The sequence below is a fragment of the Drosophila mojavensis genome, unplaced genomic scaffold (genome assembly GCF_018153725.1).
Source record: "Drosophila mojavensis isolate 15081-1352.22 unplaced genomic scaffold, ASM1815372v1 contig_19, whole genome shotgun sequence".
In the NCBI taxonomy this organism is placed as follows: Eukaryota; Metazoa; Arthropoda; class Insecta; order Diptera; family Drosophilidae; genus Drosophila; species Drosophila mojavensis.
In genome coordinates, this window is record NW_025318726.1 from 5149298 (window position 1) to 5174304 (window position 25007).

At 37.2% G+C, this 25007-nt stretch overlaps 1 protein-coding gene across 9 annotated transcripts; it reads left to right on the forward strand.

The window, feature by feature from the left end:
- The first annotated feature begins 83 nt into the window (after positions 1-83).
- On the forward strand, positions 84-24971 carry LOC6572029 (TBC1 domain family member 4). Of its 9 annotated transcripts, none has more exons than XM_015166158.2 (10): positions 84-554; positions 1903-2263; positions 11874-12344; positions 20252-20973; positions 21071-21226; positions 21437-22324; positions 22405-22547; positions 22608-23200; positions 23263-23832; positions 23893-24971. In XM_015166158.2, the coding sequence occupies exons 2-10, from the start codon at positions 2144-2146 to the stop codon at positions 24934-24936; spliced, it is 4707 nt and encodes a 1568-aa protein (XP_015021644.1). In that variant the 5' UTR covers positions 84-554; positions 1903-2143; the 3' UTR covers positions 24937-24971. The 9 variants fall into 9 exon arrangements, with proteins under 9 accessions (XP_015021644.1, XP_043863775.1, XP_043863777.1 ...); XM_044007840.1 differs by having other exon boundaries at positions 1950-2263; XM_044007842.1 differs by having other exon boundaries at positions 84-512; positions 1950-2263.
- Positions 24972-25007: the final 36 nt, after the last annotated feature.

The window sequence follows — 25007 nt, forward strand, 5'->3', positions numbered from 1 at the left end:
GCTGTGCAACCGATAGATTGTGGCGGTCGGTCGATGGACTCTTATCGTGCGCTATTTTTGGAATGGTATATTTTTGTTTATTTAGATTGTGCTTGTTTGGCGGGCGAAAATGTTATTTCGATTAAAATTGTTAACTCGTGGCTCACTTAGGCTTAATTGATTAAAACAGCAATGAATTAAACTATAAATTGAAATGGCATGCGCCCGTGTTTTCATATAGTCATCAACGGCGTACACAAATCTCAACGCATGCGCCCAATGGACAGGATGTAGGACGACTGCTATATCGGCATAGAAAAATTGTGCGATACCGACTAGCAGGAGCGTTCGAGCCGTAATTCGTGCTTTTTGCTATTCAGTGCTTTATGTTACTTCACAGTGATTTGGCGAATACGTCTTCAATCGGTTAGATATATAATTTTTCTTCGCAACCAACAAACGCGTCGTCGTGGTGTACCTGTTTACGTGTGTGTATGTACATATGTGTGCATCGTATGCATTTCTGTGTCGAGGTAGAAGTAAACTTAAAAAGCACACTGTGAAACCATAGCAAAGTAAAATATAAATGTTTATACAAAAGTAAATTCCAACATTGCCATCGAGCGTATTTTTAGGGGTGACTATGTTTAGTGCTGGCTTCTCCCCTGCCTCTGCACTCTGGCACTTATGGTGGTGGCTCCTGAGCTCTGTCTTACACATTCCTATTTCTAGCAGTGCAAAAAAAAAAAATGTAAAAAAAGCTAAGAAGCAGCAATGCTCAGTTTTTACTTTGCTTCTGCGAATAAAAAACGGAAGAAGATGTCTAAGCTTATATACCCTCTGAAACTGGAACAAAATCAACTTTTTAATAGATTATATATGCATATAGATTAAGTAATATGCAATTATAAAATTATATAAATATTGACTACTGACTATTGACTCTCCTTATAAACTATACGTTCTTCGTAACTATGTCATGCCTGCTGGAATACTTATCAGTAAAAGTACAATTTAACGAGTTATTTTAATTAACTAGAGAACAAAGTGAACTGAAAACAAGTAATAATAATAATAACTGACCAACTCTAACGTACACTGTCTTCAAAGATAACAATTCGAATTGAGCTCGAACACACAGTTGCATTTTAATAAGTTATGATACCCGCTGAAAATTTTTGTTATCCAGGGTATCGCGCCGAAAAATCAATAGAGAAGTAATCTTTCCTGCTGATGAGCCGCACTTTCTGCGTCATCAATACGAATATACAAATGGTAGAATTTGCTATGTCACAAATTTTTAATATGATCCCTCACGAAGTGATGTTGTATATTATTGATGTGCTAACCAAATAGCCACAAGCGATTTCGGCGCTATTGAAGTTAGGGACAGCGATTTTGAATATATACTCGTTGTTACCCACTAATATTTTCCCGATACGCACTGTAGAGGTGTGGCAAAGCGTAAAATTCTATTTATGGGACAACGTAAACGCTCTTCTTTATAAATGATAGAGGATTGTGATTTGAAATAAATCACATAATAGTCATATAAATTATCTAATATTTTGACTACTAAAGTGTTATCTATTATATTTTCTAATGTCTTAGAGCTACGAAATTCGATAGTTGAGTTGTACTGTCTCTCTAACGATTGATAGAATATTTCTCATCGATATCCCCCCGCAACTCGAATATGAACGAATAATATACATCTGATCTCTACTATTGATTTATCAAAATTCGCATACATATAAATGTGTAGTTGGGGGCGTGGAAAATCGAACGACCGGAATGCTCCAATATTTTAAAGCTCTAGCATAAACAGATTCACAATTCAGAAAATGCTAATACTGTGAGAGGGTATTATGCAGAAGATGGCATTCGAGTGAGATACTCTGACTTATTTAATTTAAATTTCAGTGCTCTTTTATCTAATTATTTCTCAAACGGTTAAAAAACATTTATAGACCGTAAAACAAACATCAGAACCCAACGCGAAATAATGAAAAGTTAAGAAATACATAAAGACCGAACAAAATTTATGGAAATGTAATTTACAATGCAAATTGTGCTGCATTTAATTTTAACGTCAATATTGAAAATTATCAAAAGTATACCCAAGCAGTATAGTCGAGCTTAATAAATAAACAAACTCCTTAAGATGAAAACTCGACTCGTTACGTTGACATATCGGGGTAGTGCGTCCGTCGATCCGCGCTATTCTGCTTCGATGTTGCCATGGACCATAAACGATATTCGATCCACAGAGAGTTACACAAAGGTGAGCTACTAAAGCATGGAGCCAAGAAGGCCTTCTTCAATAGCCTTATTTTTATCTTGTAATTCCAATCATATTTATATTAACCATTATCCAGGGATTTTGTACCTGCTTATGTGCTTCATTTTATAGCCATTTTTTTCTTAACGGAATTATTGAGTCTGTCTCATTTGGCGGTGCGTTTACAGCACACGGTTGTCATTTGACTCAACATTCTGAAATATGTTGTCATTCGGGCTGTTGCTCGTCAATGCTCCAAGCAATGCCGTCTTAATCCAATTGCTGTTGGTGATCCATGGCGATATACAAAACTCTTTTTGCGCCAGACAATTAAAAGCAATTTGCATTTATTACGGCTCAATAAATCAATTAAAGCAGCCTCATAGGCAGCCAGCTTGTCAGCCTGGTAGCCTTATAGCCCCGCAAGCAGCGAGCACCCGCATTAAATTTATTATTAAAAATGTTGTGTCCCATCACACTGATTATCAGCCGCTGTTGCTCCCTAAAGTTAGATCCCCCGTCCAGGATGGTGAAAATCATAGCATCGTGGCTAATTAAACGAACAACTTTATTGCTAAAAATAAATAATAAAATAATATACATGGACCATTTCCAAGGGTCGGTCGTGAGCAACGCCGCTGAATTCTATATTCACGCTAATCGTCGAGGTGTCCATTGTTCTGTGTTGCCAAACACTGTTCCCCTCATGCCAAAAAGAATGCGCTATTTCAGCCTCACCTCGGTGTCCCATGGCTAATATTATTTCAAGCTAGGTATTTAATTTATTTAATTTTAGCACAGCTCGCAATTAGTCCCCCATCAGTGGCATATGTGTGCAAGTGTACGTGTGTGTTTGAGTGTGTTGGCTAACGATACTCCAGGGTTGTTCTAGTGTCTGCTAAAGTCCTTTCCAGTGAAAAGCTTCGCATAATTGAATTACCTACAGATGCCAATGAATTGCTGACAGAGAAGGTTGGCCTAAAGTTGTGTGGAAGTCTCGGTACACCTGTCTTAGAGGATTTTACCATTGCTCTCGCCTTATTTATCTAAGCTTACTTACGTTTTAGTTATATGCTTCATTTTCAGGTTGCTTATCAGAATATGAAAATGAATCCTTTTCGCATGCTTTCAGCCACCATCGACCGAGCAGTAGGCTCTAGAGCCGGGGTATATAGAGTATATATATTGGGTATATGCCATATAGGATAGCTTGGAGTTCAATTTTCTTCGAATTACTAACTTTTTATCTCATCCTTTTGCTTAATTCTGTGGCTTCGTTTTAAAGTAACGTCTTAATTAGCTTTGTCAAAATTAAATATTATTGATATTTTTGTGCACGTGCACAGTCTTATATTCATACAGAAATATTGTTAATTTAATAATATATCTAAACTTAAAACAAGCAGAATTATACGAGGAGCAAGTTCCGGAAATGTCACCCGATTTTATACTGAAAAAATATGAAATCGGGCTATAACGTATTTCTTAAAATGTATGCTTTATGCAGAAAGAGTTGCTTTAAAGGTATATACCTAAACAGGAATATCATGAAAATGTATGTAGTAGGCAATCAGAACGGGAGGTATATATGCCTAATCAGGACGGAAAGATCCACACGTCCCTCTATTATCATTGACGGGGCCTAAGATCCTAAGATCAAATTAACAAGTAAGGAAACTCTAAATGAAAGTGCTCGACTAGATACTACCCTGAACTAAACTAATAAAAAAAAAGGAGATTTAGTACGGTTTAAAATTTAAATTTATATATATTGTAAAGTATTTATAGTAAAATATTTACACCAAAGCTGTATCTGCTATTTTAATTAATACAATAGGCATTTAATAATAATTTTTTTACAAAAGTAAAAAAAACAGTAACGAAAATGGAGGGCTCTCAATTGTGAATGAGTGAATTATAGGCAAAAAACGTCTTGAGTGATTTTACATTGAAGTGCGCTCAAGGCTTGATAGCTTAAAATGAAACCTAAAAACGGAATGAAAAAGATGCCAAAGCGTCAAGTTACTCAAAATTTGCATGCATTTTCATCTTTGTATTTGCTCGGCTCGGTCGCTTGTGACTTGACCAGAGAAAATAAAGCACGACCTAATCAGTGTGAGCGCTCAAACATACAGATCACATTTTTATATGCTATGCGCTATTTCTGCGTTCCTCTCTATCTCACTTACTCTTTCTGTCTGCTTATGCTTTCTCCCTCTTTGAGCGCACAAGCAATTACGCAAAAAAATTGAAAACTGTTCGCGACATGCACACCTACGATAGTCCTATGCTACATTTATAATAATTTTGTGAAACTTTCAGCTTATGTTCTACATATTCTATTGAATATTTGACATATTTCAAACAACGCCATATCATTCCCAATTAGCCATACTGGCATCTAACCTTCCTTTGTGAATTTGGTGACGGTTCCCAAAATGTAACGAAAATCTATATTGTATAAAATTCATTTGAATCTATATTAACAAGTAAGAACGTTGACGTCGGGCGTTACCGACTACGGAATACTCATTCACATCCCATCAGCAATTTAGTAGCTTAGTTTCGCTCTAATACTGTAGAAAATTCAGTTTTCCTGATTTGTCACGCCTCTATTTGGCGTAGACACCTCATTTTTGGTCAGTTTTTAGAACGAGCTAACGGTACCCTAAATGCAGAATTAGAATGCTTACGCTAAAAAAATGTGAAAATTACATGGTATTTTTCGATATGCCAAGCCCCTAAAGAGGCGTAGAAATTATTTTTGAGTCATCGACAGAGGAGGTTACTAATAATTTGACTATCCAAATTTGATGCTTCTAGCTATTATACTTAGGAGATATAAACTTTTGCGGTCTGCCACGCCTCCTTTGGGCGGACATATTTCCGACAAAGCTTTTTGGTCTTGGGTGGTCAGCCTGAGTATATATACAAAATTTGAGGTCTCTCGCATCAATAGTGTCCAAAATATAGGAGAATTTAAAAAATCACTATATCTTCAGGTTCGATTTGCCACGCCCTGAATGAGCGTAGACATATAATTTTATATTTTATTAGACTTTATAGAATCATAGCATTAGCTTACGTGCAAAATTTCAGCGTTCTAGCTGTAAAACTCTTGGAGATAGTGTTATCCGATTTTTCACGCCCCCAGCTTTCTAGCTTTTCAACTAATATGATTTCTGGCATTTCGGAAAATGCATTTTAAAAATATTTTAACACTTTATAAATCGGAAATATAAATGTAAATTTCAAGTCTCTAGCTTCAATAGCCCCGAAATAAACTGCGTTCATACGGACAGACGGACGGCCGGACAGACGGACGGACATTGCACAAAACCAATATACTAATTCACTTTCGTGAATGAGTATAAAAATTTGGACGTAGGAGATATAATTTTAAAAATGATTTTAGATAAGGAAATAACGATAACGAAATAACGGAATGAGTTATCGATATGCGCGCTATATATACGGACATTTAAAAAAATCAAGTCTGTAGCTCTCCCACGCGTCCTTCTGCCTGTTACATAAATTTCAACAAACCCAATTTCCTATTTTCAATGAGTTGAGGGTATAAAAATGTTCACGAAAAATTAAATTCTTTAATGTGTACAAAACCAATTTGCCAAATTTTAAGTATATGTATAATGCCATAAAATTATGAATGCGCAGCACTCACAATCAACTCTCTCTCTTTCGCTGTTTCACTCTCTATCTTTTGTTCACTACATTTCTATCTCTCTCTCTCTCTTTCTTTCTCTATCTAACTTTCGCTCTTCGCTCTTTTATTTCTTGTCCTTGTACTTGGTAGACCACACTCTACAGACCCGGATCAGACCATGTATTAATTTGATGCATATTTTCTTGTATAAATATTTACTAAAGCTTGCTCTTTTGTTTATTATTCATGTATATACATATTTGTGTATCTATGCTTCCACTGTCACTAAGAATATACACAAATACTGTTTGTGAGGGCGTGGAAAAAGCGGTTATTAATTTTTCATAAATATTTACCTTCCAAATTGGCTAACAATTTATGGTTGATAAATTATAGAAGAATTATTTGAACTGGCTAACTATAATAAATCTGATTTACCTTAACTTTATCAAATTCCACAATTTTTAGATGATGTTAAAAGGTATGCGACACCTTTTAGACAACCTCTTTCTTACCCTAAAGCGTGTTTCGAATTGCTTTGCGGCCGACCTTTCCTTTGAGCCCCGACAGCGGGAACTTACTTTGGGCTTGCAAAAAATCAATGCGCTATTTTTGCATTTGCCTGCAAAATATATTCTAAATTTTATTTTTCATTTACCGCCTTTTCTTTTTTGATGTTTACCAGTGCGCGGCTGAAGTCACTAAAGCTGTCTTGTTAATCCGCTTTTGTGTTGTAGCACTGACCTCTCTGTTCCCTTTCACTGGTCTCCCAGTCCATCTACTTAGCCCCTAAATGGTTTCACACTTCACCTTCGTCAGCGAGTCTCCCAGCGGATCACTCTCTTTAGTGAGGACACCGCAGAGTATGCGTGCTCTGAGTATTTTGTATTGTATTTCCGCTGGAGGTGGTGTGACTGTGGCCTTCTGATCTTGGATTTATATGTATATACATATGGATTTTATATACAATGTTAAATTGTAATAATTATAATGTAAACAGAATATTAGACGCGACAGAGTTAATACAAATTGTTACTCTTCATACCATATACATATTCTTTGTTAGTTTTTCAATTTTAATTATCGATATGTTAATATAAGAAAAAACGTTGCAGTCGGACCCTACTGACGTTGTTAAATAAGTTATTGTATATAATGCACAGTTATTTCCCACAGACCGAAAAACTTTTGAGCTATGCAGTAGAATATTGAACATTGAAAATGGAAAATCAGGGTATAATGGTTTTGTTAAATGTATGTAATAGAAGACGTGGCAGGCGCCATAAAGTATACATATATCTTGATCAGGTCGAACTGAGTTGACTTAGCCTTCTACATATGTCAGTCTCTCCGTCCGTGCGTATGTATGAACGCGTCGATTTTTTAAAATTTTTTTTCATTGGTCCGTGAAGATCACACGCATATCGATTTTTTTAAAGTCCATAACTATTTTATTTGTTATCGATTAAATGCCGTATTGAAACCCAATTTTAAAATTATGCCTCCTACTTTAGACCTAGAGTTTAAAAGTTTGAAAAATAGTTAACGCGTATATTTTATAAAATTTCAATTTTTATTTAAATTACAAATAATTACAAATTTATGAAGATAATCCATCGATAAGAAAAGTTGTTAACCAATTAAATTCTCATAGAATTCCATACCGTACCCAGGCGTGCTTATGCATGCGTGCCTATGTTTGTGTGGGCATGTGCAAGGGCTATTTCTTTTGTAGAAATAGAATTATTGAAATATTATTTCCTTGAAGGATTCAGGAGATCTCGTAGTCGAGCAGCCCCGACTAGAACTGTCTTACTTGTTTTTATACCCTGAACCCATTGAAAATGGGAAACCAGGGTATAATGGTTTTGTTAAAAGTATGTAACAGACAGAAGAAGGCGTGGCAGACCCCACAAAGTATATATATTCTTGATCAGGGCGTCGATTTGGCCCTGTCCGTCTGTCTGTCCGTCCGTCCGTCCGTATGTATGAACGCGGCGATCTCAGAAGATATAAGAGCTAGAGACTTGAATTTTTTTCCCCAGGTCTGTGTATATCACGCGCATATCAAGTTTTTCTTTTTATATCGATAACTACTCCCGATATTTTATTATCGATTAAAAACCTTATCGAAAGCTAGTTATTTAATTAAACCTCTTACACCTTTAGAGCTAGAGCTTCCAAATTTTATATGTAGACTTATATGCATTTTATATAATTTCGATTTTTGTTGTAATTTACCCCCCACCCTTATATCCACCCCCTCACCCTCACCTTTGTAAAAGGCGTATTTCAAGTACTAGAGACTTTTGCTTTGGAATGTACATACATTTGAATATTATGATTCTGTTCTGAAAGTTTCATTAAGATTGTACGTCTAGAAATTAAAATATTCAACAAATAAATCCCTATAATGTTGCCCACACTGCAGCGCAGCACAAGCGCAGTCGCTGCTTACTGCGCAGTTAGCAGAGCGCGTTCTAATACGTGGATGTGTATGTACGTGCCGAAAAGAAGTGCAGAGTGATTAGAATATCAGATTATAGGGTTCAGGGTATCTCCTAGTCGAGCAGTCTCGACTAGAGTCTTCTTACTTGTTTACTTATTATATATTGTTTTATATTTTATTTTATTTATTTTTTTGCTTGGTATTTAATTATTTATTGTTAAATACCCCGAACCCTTTCGAAAATCAGGATACAATGATTTTATGAAAATGTCTATCCTTCTGTCCGCCCGTATGCTTGAACACGTCGATCTCAGAATGTACAAGAGCTAGAGATTTAAAAGTATTAGAATTATTTTTTATTAGATTCTTTAATGTTTTGACTTTCGAAACAACTCTAACTTTATAACCAATCTTAAAAAGATTATAGTTCATTATTGAAAATATGGTCGAAAACCACATTTCGTATTTTATATATATTTTATGCAATTGCTTCATGGTATTTTTGAGAGTTACTTACCAACAAAACTTTTAACTTTTGGAACTTTTAGCTCTAGGACCGAGTATTAAGTATTGAACGGGGCACGGGCTAAGATAAAACTGGAAGTAGGGCAACAACTTTAAATAGGAAATATTTAGGCTAGAATACTCTTGTAAAAGATAAGATAAAACTTATCATTATTAGACTATCCACATAATGCCAAAATTACTTATAAATCCATTATGAAAATGAAATTTCTAAGATGTAAATCGTATATTTTTTAAACATGTTAATAAAATAAAACTGATTTGCTGTTTGATAATCGAGATTCCCTTCATCCCAATCTAACGCTTTCAATCTTTGTACTATAATGAAAAATCCACAATTGTTTTGTTCACTAATTGCATTACACAAAGAAGTTTCCAGTTTCCATCCAGCCGACGCATAATTGAATTCATCGCGTCAATGTCAAAAGCAAAAACGGTGTACAGCTATCCTAATTCAACTATTTTCTCTTTGTCTTTATTGCTCTTCATTACCGTGCTAAGTGAATTTCCAGCATCAACTGGCAATCGAAAATTAATTGAGATTAGGAAAGAAATTAAGAATTAACCTGTGCTGCAATAAAAAGTGTTTTTGCTGCCGCTTTGCCATTATATATTTTACTTCTCGAGTCTCCAATGATTATCCCGTCGCCCGGCAGCCACCTAAGGCAAAAATCTATATTCATAGTAAATATATATTAGAACAAGTAAGAAGACTCTAGTCGAGACTGCTCGACTAGGGGATACCCTGAACCCTCCAATCTCATATTCTAATCACTCTGCACTACGCACGCATGCATAAACACGCATTGGCTGCAGTGGTGGCTTACTATGGGAATTTAATTCCCTAATAACTTTTTTTGTCGATGAACGATTTTCATGGATCTTTTAGATTATGATTATAACATTAATATGCATGCATTTACCAAAGCACAAGCCTCTAGTATTTGAAATACGCCTTTAACAAAGGTGAATAAAGGGGTGAGGGTAAATTTTAAAAACCGAAATTGTATAAAATGCATGTAAGTATACAGTTAAAATTTGGAGACTCTAGCTTTAAAGATATAGGAGATATACTTTTATAACTGATTTTCAATAAGGTTTTTATCGATAAAATAATAACGGGATGATTTATCGATTTTTGAAGATAAACTCGATATTACCGCTGTATATACGGACATTTAAAAATTGAAGTCTCTAGCTCCTATATCTTTTAAAACAAACTCGTTCATACATACGGACAGACGGATAGACAGTCGGACAGGGCTACCGACTTAGCTCGTCGCCCTGATCAAGAATATATATACTTTGTGGGGTCTGCCACGCTTCCTTCTACCTGTTACATACATTTAACAAAACCATTATACCCTGATTTTCCATTTTCAATGGGTTCAGGGTATAAAAATTATTTATGGCAAGCTAAAACCATTTAAATTAGTATTAAATGAAAGGCATTTAAGCCTCTGGTGCTAGCAACGACAATTCAGATAGAGAACAGTAACTGCTTCCCATGGCAATGGCTGCATTTCCACTAGACGAAGCACATTAACAGTATTAAATTCCTTTAATCAGTTTACTTGCATGCACAAGCATAAAAGCGATTCGCTCACTGGCAACTGAGCAATAGGGACAGCCAAAGCACGCAGACCGACAAACAGGGTTGACATTAGATAGACAAGCAAGCAAGCAACTCGACAAGATGGCGTGGCTTGGCTGCTCCATTTCCGGTGTCCTCGTCGTCATCAACATCAACATGCGCCGCATATGTCCATTATATTTTTGTTATTGTCGGCTCCTACTCTTTATACCCTGAACCCATTGAAAATGAGAACTCAGGTTATAATGGTTTTGTGAAAAGTATGTAACGGGCAGAAGGAGGCGTGGCAGACCCCACAAAGTATATACATATATTCTTGATCAGGGCGACGAGCTGAGTCGATTTAGCTCTGTCCGTCCGTCCGTCCGTCCGTCCGTATGCATGAACGCTTCGATCTCAGAAGATATAAGAGCTAGAGACTTGAATTTTTTCTCCTAGGTCTGCGTATATCACGCGCATATCGAGTTTTTCTCCCAAAATCGATAACTACTCCCGATATTTTATTATCGATTAAAACTATATCAAAAACTAGATATTTAATTGTAACTCCTACATCTTTAGAGCTACAGTCTCCATAATTTCGATTTTTGCTGTAATTTAACCCCCACCCCTATATCCACCCCTTACCCACACATTTATAAAAGGCGTATTTCAAATACTAGAGACTTGTGGTTTGCTACATGCACGCATTTCAATGTTATGATTATGATCTACAAGTTTTATGGAGACAGCCCATCGACAAGAAAAGTTATTAAAGAATTAAGTAGCCATAGTAAGCCCACACTGCAGTCGATGCGTGTTTATGCGTGCATGCCTATGTGTGTCAGTGTGTGTGTTTCTTGTGTAAGCAGAAAGACGCGAATAATTATTGAAATATTAACTCTTAGAAGGGTTCAGGATATTTCGAAGTCGAGCAGTCTCGACTTGAGCTTCCTTATTTGTTGGTTTTGCCTTTGATAGAGTGACGGCTTCATTTAACAATGTAATAATATTTTTGCAACACATTTCACAAAAATTTTACTTAAAACTTGAGATTTATTGATTAAAATTTAATCTTATGTATTACAGTTTAGTAAAGATATGAAATTTGGTACGATGTCTATTTTTTTTTTTTTTTTTTTAGTTCTACTGTTGGAGACTTGTAGTATCATTATCATTGATAAATATGATATATGTATATTTAATGTTTCCAAGGTAAATAATATTAGAGCCCTCTCTATTAGTCTATTTGAAGCTTCTTCGACAAATGTTGGCAATAACAACACTGGAAACTGTCAATATAGTAAATAATAAGTTTTCCTTGAGCAAACCTTAAATATAATTTATATACTCATTAAGTTTGTGCACAGTTTCTCTAATACTTAATATAATTTCTTTGCAGCTGTCAGTTGGCATTGAGCATGGCATACTGGAATCATACAACTCTGATTTTGAGTTACAATTTAGCCATCCGCTAAAGCATATCGTTGGCATGTGTCGCATCATTCACAAGCCGCAGGTGAAGAACATCGGAAATGGTTTCGTACAGCTCAAGTCAAATACTAATCAGGCTCCAGCTGCCAACTGTGGAGCTTCAGTTGGAAGCATGTCAGCTGTTGCTGCTGGCTCATCGGTCGCAAATAGTTCGCGTACATCGTTAACCACGTCAACTTCCTATGGTTCACTCTCGTCGTCTTATCAGCTGCAGCAACAGCAACAGCAACAGCAACAGCAGCTGCTGCAAGCGGCAGATGCAGAGCCGCAGAACTTTATGGATTTCCAGGGACCCATCACCGGGTTCGTCTACTTACTAAAGGATCCGAAGGACCCGCTGCTGCACATCTATCTATTCGAATGCGATACTGTTGAGGAGGTAAGGTTTGCTTTCGACTCAATTTCCTGTCTAGCTATTGTCATTGGCTAGGTTTCCTCCTCCCCTATTAAATGCAATGGCATGAAACTGTTTAGAGAACTGGAAAAGAACGGGTTATGTGCTAAGAGTGATTTGAATGCTTTGTAAAGCGCATACTACCTTCTAATGGCTAAGAACAATTTTGATTTACTGTACTTTCCACAGACTTAGAGGCTTAGTAAACAACCTTTTTCCAATATTTTTGCTGCTTTTGCTGGTGTTGCAAGTGCAAAGTCTGCCTCTCTGGTCTATCTCAATAATATATTAGAAATTCTAGCATTTTGCAAAAGGGACAAACTTAATAGGCATCGTCTGTAATATAAACAGCTTTAAAATATGAATAGATACTGTTTTCTATGTTGTCGATAAAAGTTTATCTTGATTTGATTTAATTATAACTGTTAAATAAATGCGGAGCAACACTTAAAATTGAGCAAAGGTAACCTATATCATTATATGTATAATAACGAACGAAAAGCTCGAAAAATGTATGTTATTATTAGTGGGACGAAGATATGTTTGGTTGGCTGATATGCAAGCAGGTTTTAAAAAAAACCAATATACTCATTTCACTTTCGTGAATTAGTATAGAAATACAACTCATGCATGTGTGTCGATATTTTATTTTAAATACATTTCTATGCGATAGTTTGTGTTCTCCTATTATATATGCTTTGTCAGTTAATTATAAATATTTTATAAATGTCTGTCTGTATGAGTCTATTATTCAATCGTTCATCGCTATCGTACATTCTCGCTCTCTCTTCCCTCTTTACAAAAACTTAAAATATGAAGTCTTGCCCCTATGCAAGGTCATTTCTAAAAAAGTTTCATTTGTTGCCGTTTTACTGCTGAACAATTTACGTGATTACACATACGCCTCGTTACCCGCTCGCACTATGACATTTATGCACAAAGTTTGGCTCTCCCTCTCTGACGTGGGCTGTGTTCTCTCTTTTCCCACACTCTCACTCTCTCTACGGTTCCAGTGTGCACTCATCGAGAAATTGTTGCTTCGATTTCGCATGCGCAAGTTGCTTGATGCTTATTGTTATTGTTGCTGAATGTCAGCAATACTCAGTTGGTCAATGGGCTTGGGAGACTTGGGGATGTGGATCTGTTGCCGCTTGTCAGTTGTCTGGCTACAATTGAATCGCGTGCGTGCTTAGCTCACGACGGCGGCAGCTACCAAGAAAAACACCGACTCGTTAATAACAAGTAATAGGGCAGAAACTGATAATAAGCTAAAAACTAAAATGATGTTGAGAATCAAACATTTTTGCAGCACATTGATACAAATAAACAACAATAAGAAAATATAATAAAAAAAAAACAGTTGATATAACGTGCCACACAATTACCAAATCAAATTCCAAATATATAAATATATATCTATACATACATATATACATACATATATACATATATATAAACATATATAAATACATTTACATACAACACATACATATGCGTACATATGTCTAAAATTGAGAATTTATATACATTTATAAATATATACATTTTGCAAACATAATGATAGTAATTGAAAAAGTGACATAATAATAATAGTAATGAAAAGAATACAAAAACTGTCATAACCAATAAAGAAATATTTAAAAAAATTATAATAAAAGTGTACAACAATAATATAATAGTGTTTAAAATAACTAATTAAATAGATATTTAAAGCTGCCTATATTTGCTTTATAAATTCTCATGTCATCATAATACTAAAAATTCACCTATTAGATCGCGATAAACGGCTCTTACATAAAACCCTAAAAGCGAATCGATTGTATTTGTGTTGTCCTAAATACTTAAACAAATTTTTGCCTGTCAATGGGCAAAGCAAACAGAAAAATTTTCAAATGAAGCAAACTAATTAAAGCTTCGACAATATGCGTATATGTATAGGTATATATGTATATTCTGGCGATACTTTCAGCTCATATTGTGTTCGTCATAAATATAAAACAATGGGAATAACCACTTTGTAGAATATTTCTATGTATGCAATAATGTGAGCTCTTATCATACAAATTAACCACAACAATTTATTTTGGAACACCTCTCTAGAACTAACTCTATAATAGCAAATTGAATAAAATCTTTATTTGAAGTTGATTTACCCTTTACATGTGGATTATCGATTCGGATAATAATAATAATATAATTATTAATAATAATTAATAAAAATAATAATAATAATAATAATAATAATAATAATAATAATAATAATAATAAAAAATAATAATAATAATAATAATAATAAAAATAATAATAATAATATAGTTTATCATTTTTATATATATAAAGAAAATACAATTATAAAAAAAAAATATATATATAGAATTTAATATTTTTAATTTGCGTTCGCATCCACGATTGAAAGACATTAAAGAAAAGTTTAAGTGAAAATAGAAAACGTACAGTTTCAAAATGGAAAACTTATAGTGTGCCATTTAAAAATAACAAGTGAAAATAAGTGAAAATCTCCAAAGTGGCAACGGGCCCTGGGGCACTCGCGCCAATAGTAAGTTTCGTAACTGTAGCAGCAACCATAAAGGCAACAATTCTAAAAAAAATAATAGTCAACACAATTACGATTGATAATAGAACATGTTTACGGTGCCATTTCATCGGGACACAATCCTGACGGCGTCCGTCAGTGATGCATCTGTGCTGAATAAGAGCCGTACCGTATGTACAAGATCTCCGGGTCTATAAATGCCAACTCTATAAATTGATTTCAATTTCAATGTTGTGTGCCTTGAGTAGATTTGATTGCTTTTTGCTTTGTTTATTGATATGCTCAATTCGAAATTACTTGTGCCGTTGTGCAATTCCTTTTGCTTTGTAATTTCACTTTGTTTTTCTACTTGCTTGTTTACTGTGCATTGTTTTATATATTGTTTCTACCTTATGTAATGCATAATCTCACTTTTTGCATGCAGCGATTGTTCTCCGTATTTACCCCACAGTTAAACTAATTACAGTATTTAGGATTGGCCTAACTATGAACGAGAAAACTAGTAACTTCCCGTACTGCACTTCTATTCAACTTTAATTGGTGCTCCCTTATAATAATTGATCATTCCAGTCTAAGTTAAACCACATTTTATATATATATATATACATCTTTTACACGAAATTGATTTATATGTATACAATAAATTTTTAATTTTGTAAAATATTGTTTTACTGGCTTTTATATATGTATGTACGTCTCAATGCACGTATGTAAATTAGTGGTAGTTAACTGAAACTTCAATTAGCTTAACATTTTATACTAGTAGTTAATATACTGGTTTATTGAGGATCATTAAAAAGCGGTTGTTTCAGTTTGAACTTAGTACTTCCCTATTAAAAACAACGTCTAACATTTTCTAAAAAAACAAGTAACGCGCTAGTCGAGACTGCTCGACTAGGAGATGCCCTGAACCCTCTAAGTTGATATTCTACTCATTTTCACTTCTTTTATGCACACACGCATCGACACGCACGTACAACTACAAAACAACTACGCACGTACATCCAAAATCTGTAAATCTTGGTATCTGAAGTCTCCAGGTCTAAAAGTGTTCAAATAAGGCTGAAAAAATTTCATTTTTCGATTATTCTCGATAAAAAAGTTAGTTAGATGAGTTATCGAAAAAATATGATATACTGTGTATACAGTACAGGGCTATATCGACTCAGTTCGTCGCACTGCTCAAGAATATATATACTTTATGGGGTCGGCGATGATTCCTTCTGCCTGTTATTTCCCATTTTCAATGGGTTCAGGGTATAAAAAGACAAATGAACTAGATTGTTGAACAGCGAGCCGGAATATTTATGCTTTAAACTATAGTTTAGAATGAGCATTAAAGACGCGTATTAAATTTAATTAAAGCCCTTTTTAATTTCTTCACATAAAATCCGTATAAATCGAAACATTTGGAATCAATATAAATTTATATGTATATATATATTTATACATATCTATTAAAGCATTCTTTATCGATTTCTGTTAATGAATTACTTTTGGATTAAATTGCTTTTATATTGTCTCTGTGGGGAGTGCTTGACAGAGGAAAGTTCCTGAACCTTGCAGGGAAGTGTAATTCACAAATGATGCAGGAATGTACTTCATTTATATAACATTTTGAATATCATAATTAAATAAATAAATTATATCAAATGAATATACCCGGTATGTCCAGGGAAAATAAAACATGTAATTTTGCATTGCTCTTAAAATTAAAATATTTGAGCTCTATAATCAGATCTCTGCAAGTAATCCCCATATCTGTTAAGTTTTAAACGATATTATTGGCAGCAAGCGGTACAATGGTGCACAAGGTCTTTTTGTAGCTTGTCAAAATAAATAATTTAATACTGTTGATTTTAGCTTAAAATATTTGGGGCAAATTAACAACATATTGTTATTTTTAATTGAACACAGACAAAAATTTAGAAGCACGTAGATATAAAAATATAAAAGCAGGGCAAAACACGATGCGAACGTGACGTTTTATTGAATTCCTGTGAAATGCTTTGCAAACAATTATGAGTAAATTATGTGACAATTCTTTGCTTATACTGCAAGCCCTTCTATACACTCAATTCATACACAATACATCAGGAAAGCAGATGATAAAGCAAATCATTGATTAAATATCAGAATGATTGATCTGTTATTTATAATTTTATCTTTGAATACTTATTACAACATCCAAAGCAATTAAAAAACAAGTAAGAAATGGGCTCAGGGTATAAAAACAAGTAAGAAAGTTTCAGTCGGGCGTTACCACTACATAATACTCATTCACATCCCATCAGCAATTTATATTATATTATATACATAATATATATATATATATATATATATATATATATATATATATATATATATATATATATATATATATATATATATATATATTAAATTTAATGACGGCCCTTTTTAATTTCTTCACATAAAATCTATATAAATCGAAACATTTAGAGTCAATATATATATATATATTGATTCCATATATATATATATATGTTTTCAATTTCTAGCTCTAATACTGCTCTAATAGCCATGCACTTACTAGACAGATCGTAGAACGAGTTGAAGGTAACGTAACTGCAAAATTTGGATGCTTACGATCAAAAAATGTGAAAATTACAGGGTATTTTTTTATATGCCACGCAAAAAGGCCAAATTTTAAGTCTCTAGCTTCAATAGAGCCGAATAAATTACGTTTATACCGACAAACGGACAAACGGGCGGACCCCAAGACCGACATGCACAAAACCAATATACTCATTTCATTTTCGTGAATGAATATAAAAACAACTATTTGCTACGTATGTATATGTGTAAACTGTGTTTATATATGTACATATGTACATCTGGCAGAATATTTTGAGATATGTGAATTTGTATGGTCTGCAGAAATGACGTCATGATCACTCGACCAGCGGGTGATCACTGATCAGCTTCCTATAGACAAAGCAGAGACAGAACCTAAAACAAACAAAAAGAATATGCACATATACTATGTATGTATGTGTGCATATCAATTTATCTCGATGTGGGTAGCCAAAGAAGTAGCGTAATTTAAATTTGTATATTGGTACACTGCTTTTGCCCAAAAGTCCTGATAAATGACAATTGGATGTTATTGCAGTTAAAGTATCTCACACAAACAGAGCGCATCTTCTTACCGACTGCACTATGCACTGGCATTGGACTTTAGCTTCTTGCACTATTTAGTTTTTCACTGATTCTTTGGCAGCTTTTCAATGCCGCACAATTGAGCCACAGACCGTCTAACAGATCGGAGCGCAGAAATGAGCAGGGTCTCTTTATCGCTCCTCTCTCCCTCTCTCTCCTCTGCCTCTGACTCCTTTCTGTCTCTCTGTTTCTCTATCCTCTCTCTCTCGCTTCATGTATCTCTTTCTCTGTTTCTTGCTCTCTCAGCAATGCGCAGTGAACAGCTGTTGGATTGGAAGACTCATTCTATTCATAAACTACTACTACGATGCATTGGTCAAATGTTTGGGAGGAAAGGTAGACTCGATGTCTGTACTTTAATAGTGAACATGATAATGAAATATTTATGTGGTCGAATAAAGTGTACATAGCTATTGAAGCGCGCTCGTTCATTTTACTGCAGTTCTGTACTAATCATACCAATAAAATTGAAATTTGGAAATTCATTTGTAAAAATTTTCCAAAATAACTATAGAAAATTTTAGAGTTTATTTTCATTTATATAAACACAAATAATAAAACGTTATTGATATTCGGCAAACCACATATACAGTTTAATTGATATATTTATAACCCCGATACAGTAGAATCGGGTTATAACGACTTCGCTTATAGCGGCCGTACGGTTATTGCGACGAAAAGTCTGGTCGACAGGCACACTTATATGGGCAAACTTACACTGTTATAGCGTCTTCCGGTTATAACGACAGTCTCTTGGGCGTCGTTATATCCGGATTCTACTGTTTTAATGGACTATAAATCATCGAAATTTTCATATAAATTTCTTAATTAATCATTCATTAGTCAATCCTAAATAGGTAAATATTGGAAAGACAAGCGTTAGTTCCAAATTTCAAAACTTTTCTAATAATCAGGGTAGATTAAATAACACTAGCATTTCTAGAAATATTTACATTTAAGTCATCCATATAAATCATATTTGACCTAAATATACGTTAGTAATATTATTTAAAAATGTAATTAATGTAAGTTTAGCTCCGCTCTCGTTTATTTAAGCAATTTAACTATCATTAACAAGTAAGAAGGCTCCAGTCGAGACTGCTCGACTAGGAGATACCCTGAACCCTCCAAGCTGATATTCTAATCAGTCTGGACTTCTTTTATGCACACATACATACACATGCACTTATAAGCACGTGCTCTGCTGACTGCGCAGCTAGCAGCGACTGCGCTTGGGCTGCACTTTAGTGTGGGCAATATTATGAGAATTTATTTGTTGAATAATTTCTTTTGTAGACATACGATCTTAATGAAACTTTTAGAGCGTAATCATATGGTTAAAATATGTGTACATTCCAAAGCACAAGTCTCTAGTACTTGAAATGCGTTTTTTACAAATTGGTGGCGAAGGGGGCGTGGTATCCAAAATCTGTAAATTACATTATGCATTAACTTTATATACAACGCAAATTTGAAGTCTCCAGGTCTAAAAGTGTTAAAATTATGCTGAAAAAAACCAAGTCGATTTTTCGATTATTCTCGATAAAAAAGTTATCGGACGAGTAATCGAAAAAATAAAGCAAACTTGTACTGCCTATGGTATACACGAGTATGCATGCCAAATTTCAGCTCTCTAACTCTTATATCTTCTGAGATTCTTTTGCTCATACGGACGGACGGACGGACGGACAGACGGACAGGGCTATATCGACTCAGCTCGTCGTGCTGATCAAGAATATATATACTTTATGGGGTCTGCGATGATTCCTTCTGCCTGTTACATACTTTTCACAAAACCATTATACCCTGATTTCCCATTTTCAATGGGTTCAGGGTATAAAAAATAAATATTTCAGTGAAATATTATATCAGTCTTGTTGAATGTGATAGCCACGAAAACAGTAAAATATAAGGGCAAGGTCAATAGACTAAATGGGATAACAAACTAGAAAGTGGTTAGAACCAAAGCTAAAAATTCACCAAACAATCATTTACTCACTCCAGTTTGGAAGGGTTGAGGGAAATGCCAGCGGGAGTTATGGAGGTGTTGAGTTTTGAGTATGCAGCTTGTTGTTTTTATACTTATAGCATGTTCGCCTGTAGGCGCCAACGTAGCACTAAATCTCTTACAACCTTTTATTTCTGTGCGTGCTTGCAGATGGCAGAGCTGATGCATCAAATGCGTGACCCGGCGCACACGCTTGGCGGCTCGGTGGGCAGCATACCACAAACATTGATTGCTGGAGCTAGCGGCAGCGCCCATGGTTCACTGAATGGGATACATGCCACGCCGGCGACAAATTTAAAGATGAGCGAGGCGCTGCGTAGTGCCCAACACGATGCTAGTCCCAATCTAGTAAGCTCCCAAATGAAATCATCAAAGTCCTACACTCATGGGCTGAGCAACTCATCGGGCACAGTAAACATTCCCACATCCACGTCGGCACAAAGTAATCTATCGCTGCTGGCGGACATTTCGCCGAATCACACACACTTCTTTGAGGTCATGTATGTGGGCAAGATACGCGTCTCACAGAAGCGAGTCCCCAACACCTTTATTGACGACGCCCTGCCCAAATTTAAGGCATACGATGCGCAACGTTTGCGAATCATGCAAAATCGCAAGATGTCTCTGAATAGTGAAGGTGGCGTTGGAATTGAAGCTAAGAGTGGAGGCGGAACTTTAAAAAGCCACGAGCTGAAGGAGGAGGACGAGGAGGAGATAGAAGCATTGCCTAAGCCACAGGTCGAACTCCAGTTGACGGGCGCCGAAATGGATGCCATAGCACAGCCATTAGACTCCAACAAAGAGAATAAATCGCCAGCTAAACGCGCCTTGCAGCGCGGTCATAGCCAACTGGAGCTGGGCCAAAAACAGGTGTAAGTGTAGCTGATTAAACAATTATAATCTGTAACTTCTGTACCCATTTTACCATGACTAAAAACTGATTGTAAATCTATAAAAAAATGTAAGCAGCGTGGTAGAGGATTCTAGTCAGCAACAGGAGGCATCCAATGCCACTTTAGACAAACAACCCACAGAATCGAAAGAGCAGGATGAGAATCCGGGGTTGGGAACATCCGCAGCAGTAGCTGGCTCTAATCAATTGCATCCACACTACACGATGGAGAAGTAAGTGGCGTCCTAGCCCAAAGCGCTCGCATATTAAGTTGGCTATTAAATTACCCTTCCCGGACATCGAATTCTGTTGCCTGATAGTATTTGTTTGCCTATGTTTATTGTTTCGTTATATATGTCCACACATTTGCATGGCTTGCTTTCCAAATATACGCATATCAAATAGATACCTAGCTTATCTTTTGCTTTATATTCGTATTACAGTATCCCCAAGATGAGAGATCGTTCTGCTTCGCAGGGTTGCATACCACCCTATGCTGAACAGAATCGCACGATGGTCTTCTTGGTGGGTCGCAGCGACTTGAGACTCATTTCACCGGATCGCAAGCAGGTGTTGCTCTACAAGGACTTCAAAGATGTGGCCAGCTGTGTGCACGGCCAGAAAGCGGTGGATCACTTCGGCATCATCTGCCGTGAGCTGAACAGCGAAGGCTACATTGGCTATGTGTTTAAGTGCCAGTCAGAGCACGTATGTGATGACATCGTAGCCGCCATTGCCCAAGCCTTTGATACCTGCGCCGAGCAAAAAAAGAAACATGAGACCCAGATCTTCAGCTGCGAGCATTGCCCAATGCTCTGGTATCATAAGCTCTGCACCGATGTGGAGGGGCTTTCCGAAAAGAAAACGCAGACCGCCATTTGGCGTCACATTGCCACGCTGAGCGCTGATGAGTACGATATGGTTTGCGCCAAGTACTATGGATCTGAGAAGACAAACTGCTCTGTCTCTGAACAGAACCAGTTCCTCATGATGCTGTTACGGGCACATTGCGAGTCGCGGCAGCAGCGACATGTTCATGATACCGCTGAGAACCGATCTGAATTTCTTAATCAGTATTTGGGCGGCAGCACCATCTTCATGAAGGCGAAACGATCGCTGACAAACTCATTTGATAACCTGCTCAAACGAAAACCCTCCAAGGACGACATATCCCTTCCAACACACAATTTGCATGAAATACGTGAAGGATCTGCAGAGCAACAGGGCACCGACGGCTCGCTCCCGGGCTTCAGATCTCGAGCGAGCACTGTAGGCGCCAGCCCCAGCAATAAACCAAGTGCTGATCACCTTAAGAGCCCAATGATGGATATGTAAGTGAATCCGAGCTATGTCAACTTGAACACTATAAGCTTGAGAAGGACGTATAATTAATAAGAGTCCTTGTTCGCAGCTTCATTAAAGTGGGTAACAGTCCTAAGGACGCTGAGACACATCAGGGGTCATGGCGACAGGCTATACTGAACAGCGTAGTTACTCCGTCCAAGGCTTTGGATAACGAGACGCCCACCGAATTTCTGTCGCCCATGCGCAAACGTTAGTCCGGTCTTAAAAATTATCCACTTTTCAATCTGATATTCTGATATTCTTTTACAGCTGTAAAGCGTGGCAAACGCGATGCAGCCGAGCTGCGAGAGCTGTGGCGCACGGCTATTAGACAGACAATTATGCTGAACCGCATGGAAACGGAGAATGCCATGCTGCAGGCACGCCAGAATGAGAACGAGCTAAAGCGCATCAAGCTTGACTATGAGGAGATTGTACCATGCGACAAGCAGCTGATCGAACGCTGGGAGCAAATCATTGAGCGGAACTCTATGCAAATTGGCAACAAAAAGGATCCCAAAGTGCTGCGCCATGCTATACGTACAGGAGTGCCGCGGTCAAAGCGTGGTGACGTGTGGACGTTTTTGGCCGAACAGTATTCGATGAACATGGCGCCAGTGGATACGAAACGATTTCCAAACTACAACACACCGTATCATACGCTGCTTAAACAGTTGACCGAACATCAGCATGCGATATTTATTGACCTGGGGCGCACTTTTCCCAATCATCAATTTTACAAGGATCCGCTTGGGCTGGGTCAATTGTCGCTGTTTAATCTGCTGAAGGCATACTCCATACTCGATCCAGAACTGGGATACTGTCAAGGTCTCGGATTTATTTGTGGTGTGCTATTGTTACATGTGCGTAGATTCTTAATGAAGTCTCTTTATATAATATACTAATATTTACTCTTGTCTCCCAGTGCGATGAAGCCAGCGCTTTTCAGTTGCTGAAGCACCTAATGTTTTGTCGCAACATGCGCACCAAATACCTGCCAGATATGAAAAAGTTTCAGCTGCAGCTGTATCAGCTGTCCCGTCTGGTCAAGGATCATCTTCCCGATCTGTATATGTGGCTGGATCAGAACGATGTTTCGCCCACTTTATATGCAGCGCCGTGGATTCTTACCGTATTCAGTTCACAGTTTCCATTGGGTTTTGTAGCGCGTGTTTTTGATTTGGTTTTCCTTGAATCCTCTGATGTTATTTTTAAGTTTGCTATTGCGTTGCTCACTGTGCACAACGAACAGCTACTGGCACGCAATAACTTTGAGGAGATAATGGATTATTTGAAATCGATGGTGCCTAAAATTGAGGAGCACTGCATGGAGCAAATCATAAAAATTGTGTTTTCGCTGGACATTGGCAAGCAGCTAGCGGAGTACAATGTGGAGTACAACGTGTTGCAGGAGGAAATAACTACAACAAACCATCATCTGGATCTGTTGAATAGAGAGAAGTCGCTAAATCAGCATCTTGAGCAGCAGCTGCAGGCGAGTACCTGAAATTGTAATTAATTTTTGTAAAGTATTAATAGTCTTTTGCCCTTTCAGTTCGCTCAATCATCCATTGCACAGCTGGAGATGACGCGTTCTTCACAGCAAACGCAAATATCGACACTGCAAACACAGGTGCAGTCGCTGGAACTGACAATACAAACCCTCGGCCGATACATTGGGCAACTGGTGGAGTACAATCCGGAATTAGAATTGCCCAGTGAGGTGAGACGAATGCTGCAGCAACTAGATGACCTGGAGCGACAGCGACGCAAGCCCATCTTTGCCGAGCGTAAAATTGGAAAATCCGTTTCGGTCAATAGCCACTTGGGGTTTCCACTAAAGGTGCTCGAAGAGCTGAGCGAAAAAGACGAACATGGTTCGCCCCAAAAGCAGAAGAAGGAGAAGACACCTTTTTTTGAGCAACTGCGCCACCAGCAACAACAACTGCAGCAGCAGCGTAACACACACAGTAATGGCCATCCCGAATTCCATAATAATTCTGTCTCGCCAACACCACCAACGCGTCCCAATCGGCTGCTGGACAATACCAATGCAAGAAGCGTGATGCAAACGAAACTGGATGAGTTAAAGCTGCCGGAACATGTCGATAAGTTTGTAGCTAATATGAAAAGTCCATTAGAGGTGGACTCGGGTGTTGGCACACCACTGAGTCCACCCAGTACGGCAAGCAGCAACAGCACCATTAGCAACAGCAGTGTTGGAAGCATCTTTAGTCGCATGGGGTATAAGACCACGCCCACAGCGCTTTCGCCGTTAGCCACGCGGCAGAGCTATGGTGGCGCCATTGCAATTACAACAGCTCCTACGGTGGCACCAGTCGAACAAATCTTAACCACAACTGCTGCCATGGGTGTGCAGGATGGAAGGGAGCCTGAGCCGGGCATGCATCCACTTAGTATGGTGGGCGGCGATGTTAATGTTCGTTTCAAGGGCACCACTCAGCTGAAGTCCATACGGCCCATACATCATATGCGAGCGATTACACTGGCAGGCGTGCCGCCGAGCAGCGCAGATCCAACGGTGGAGCTTGAGATACCAACAACAGGTCCAACAGCAGCGGCCACCGGTCGCAGTTAACGCTTCTGATTGATGGACAAAATGCTGCGTGGCCTCTACCGAAAACCCATCTCTAAGCAGCTTAGATGCCT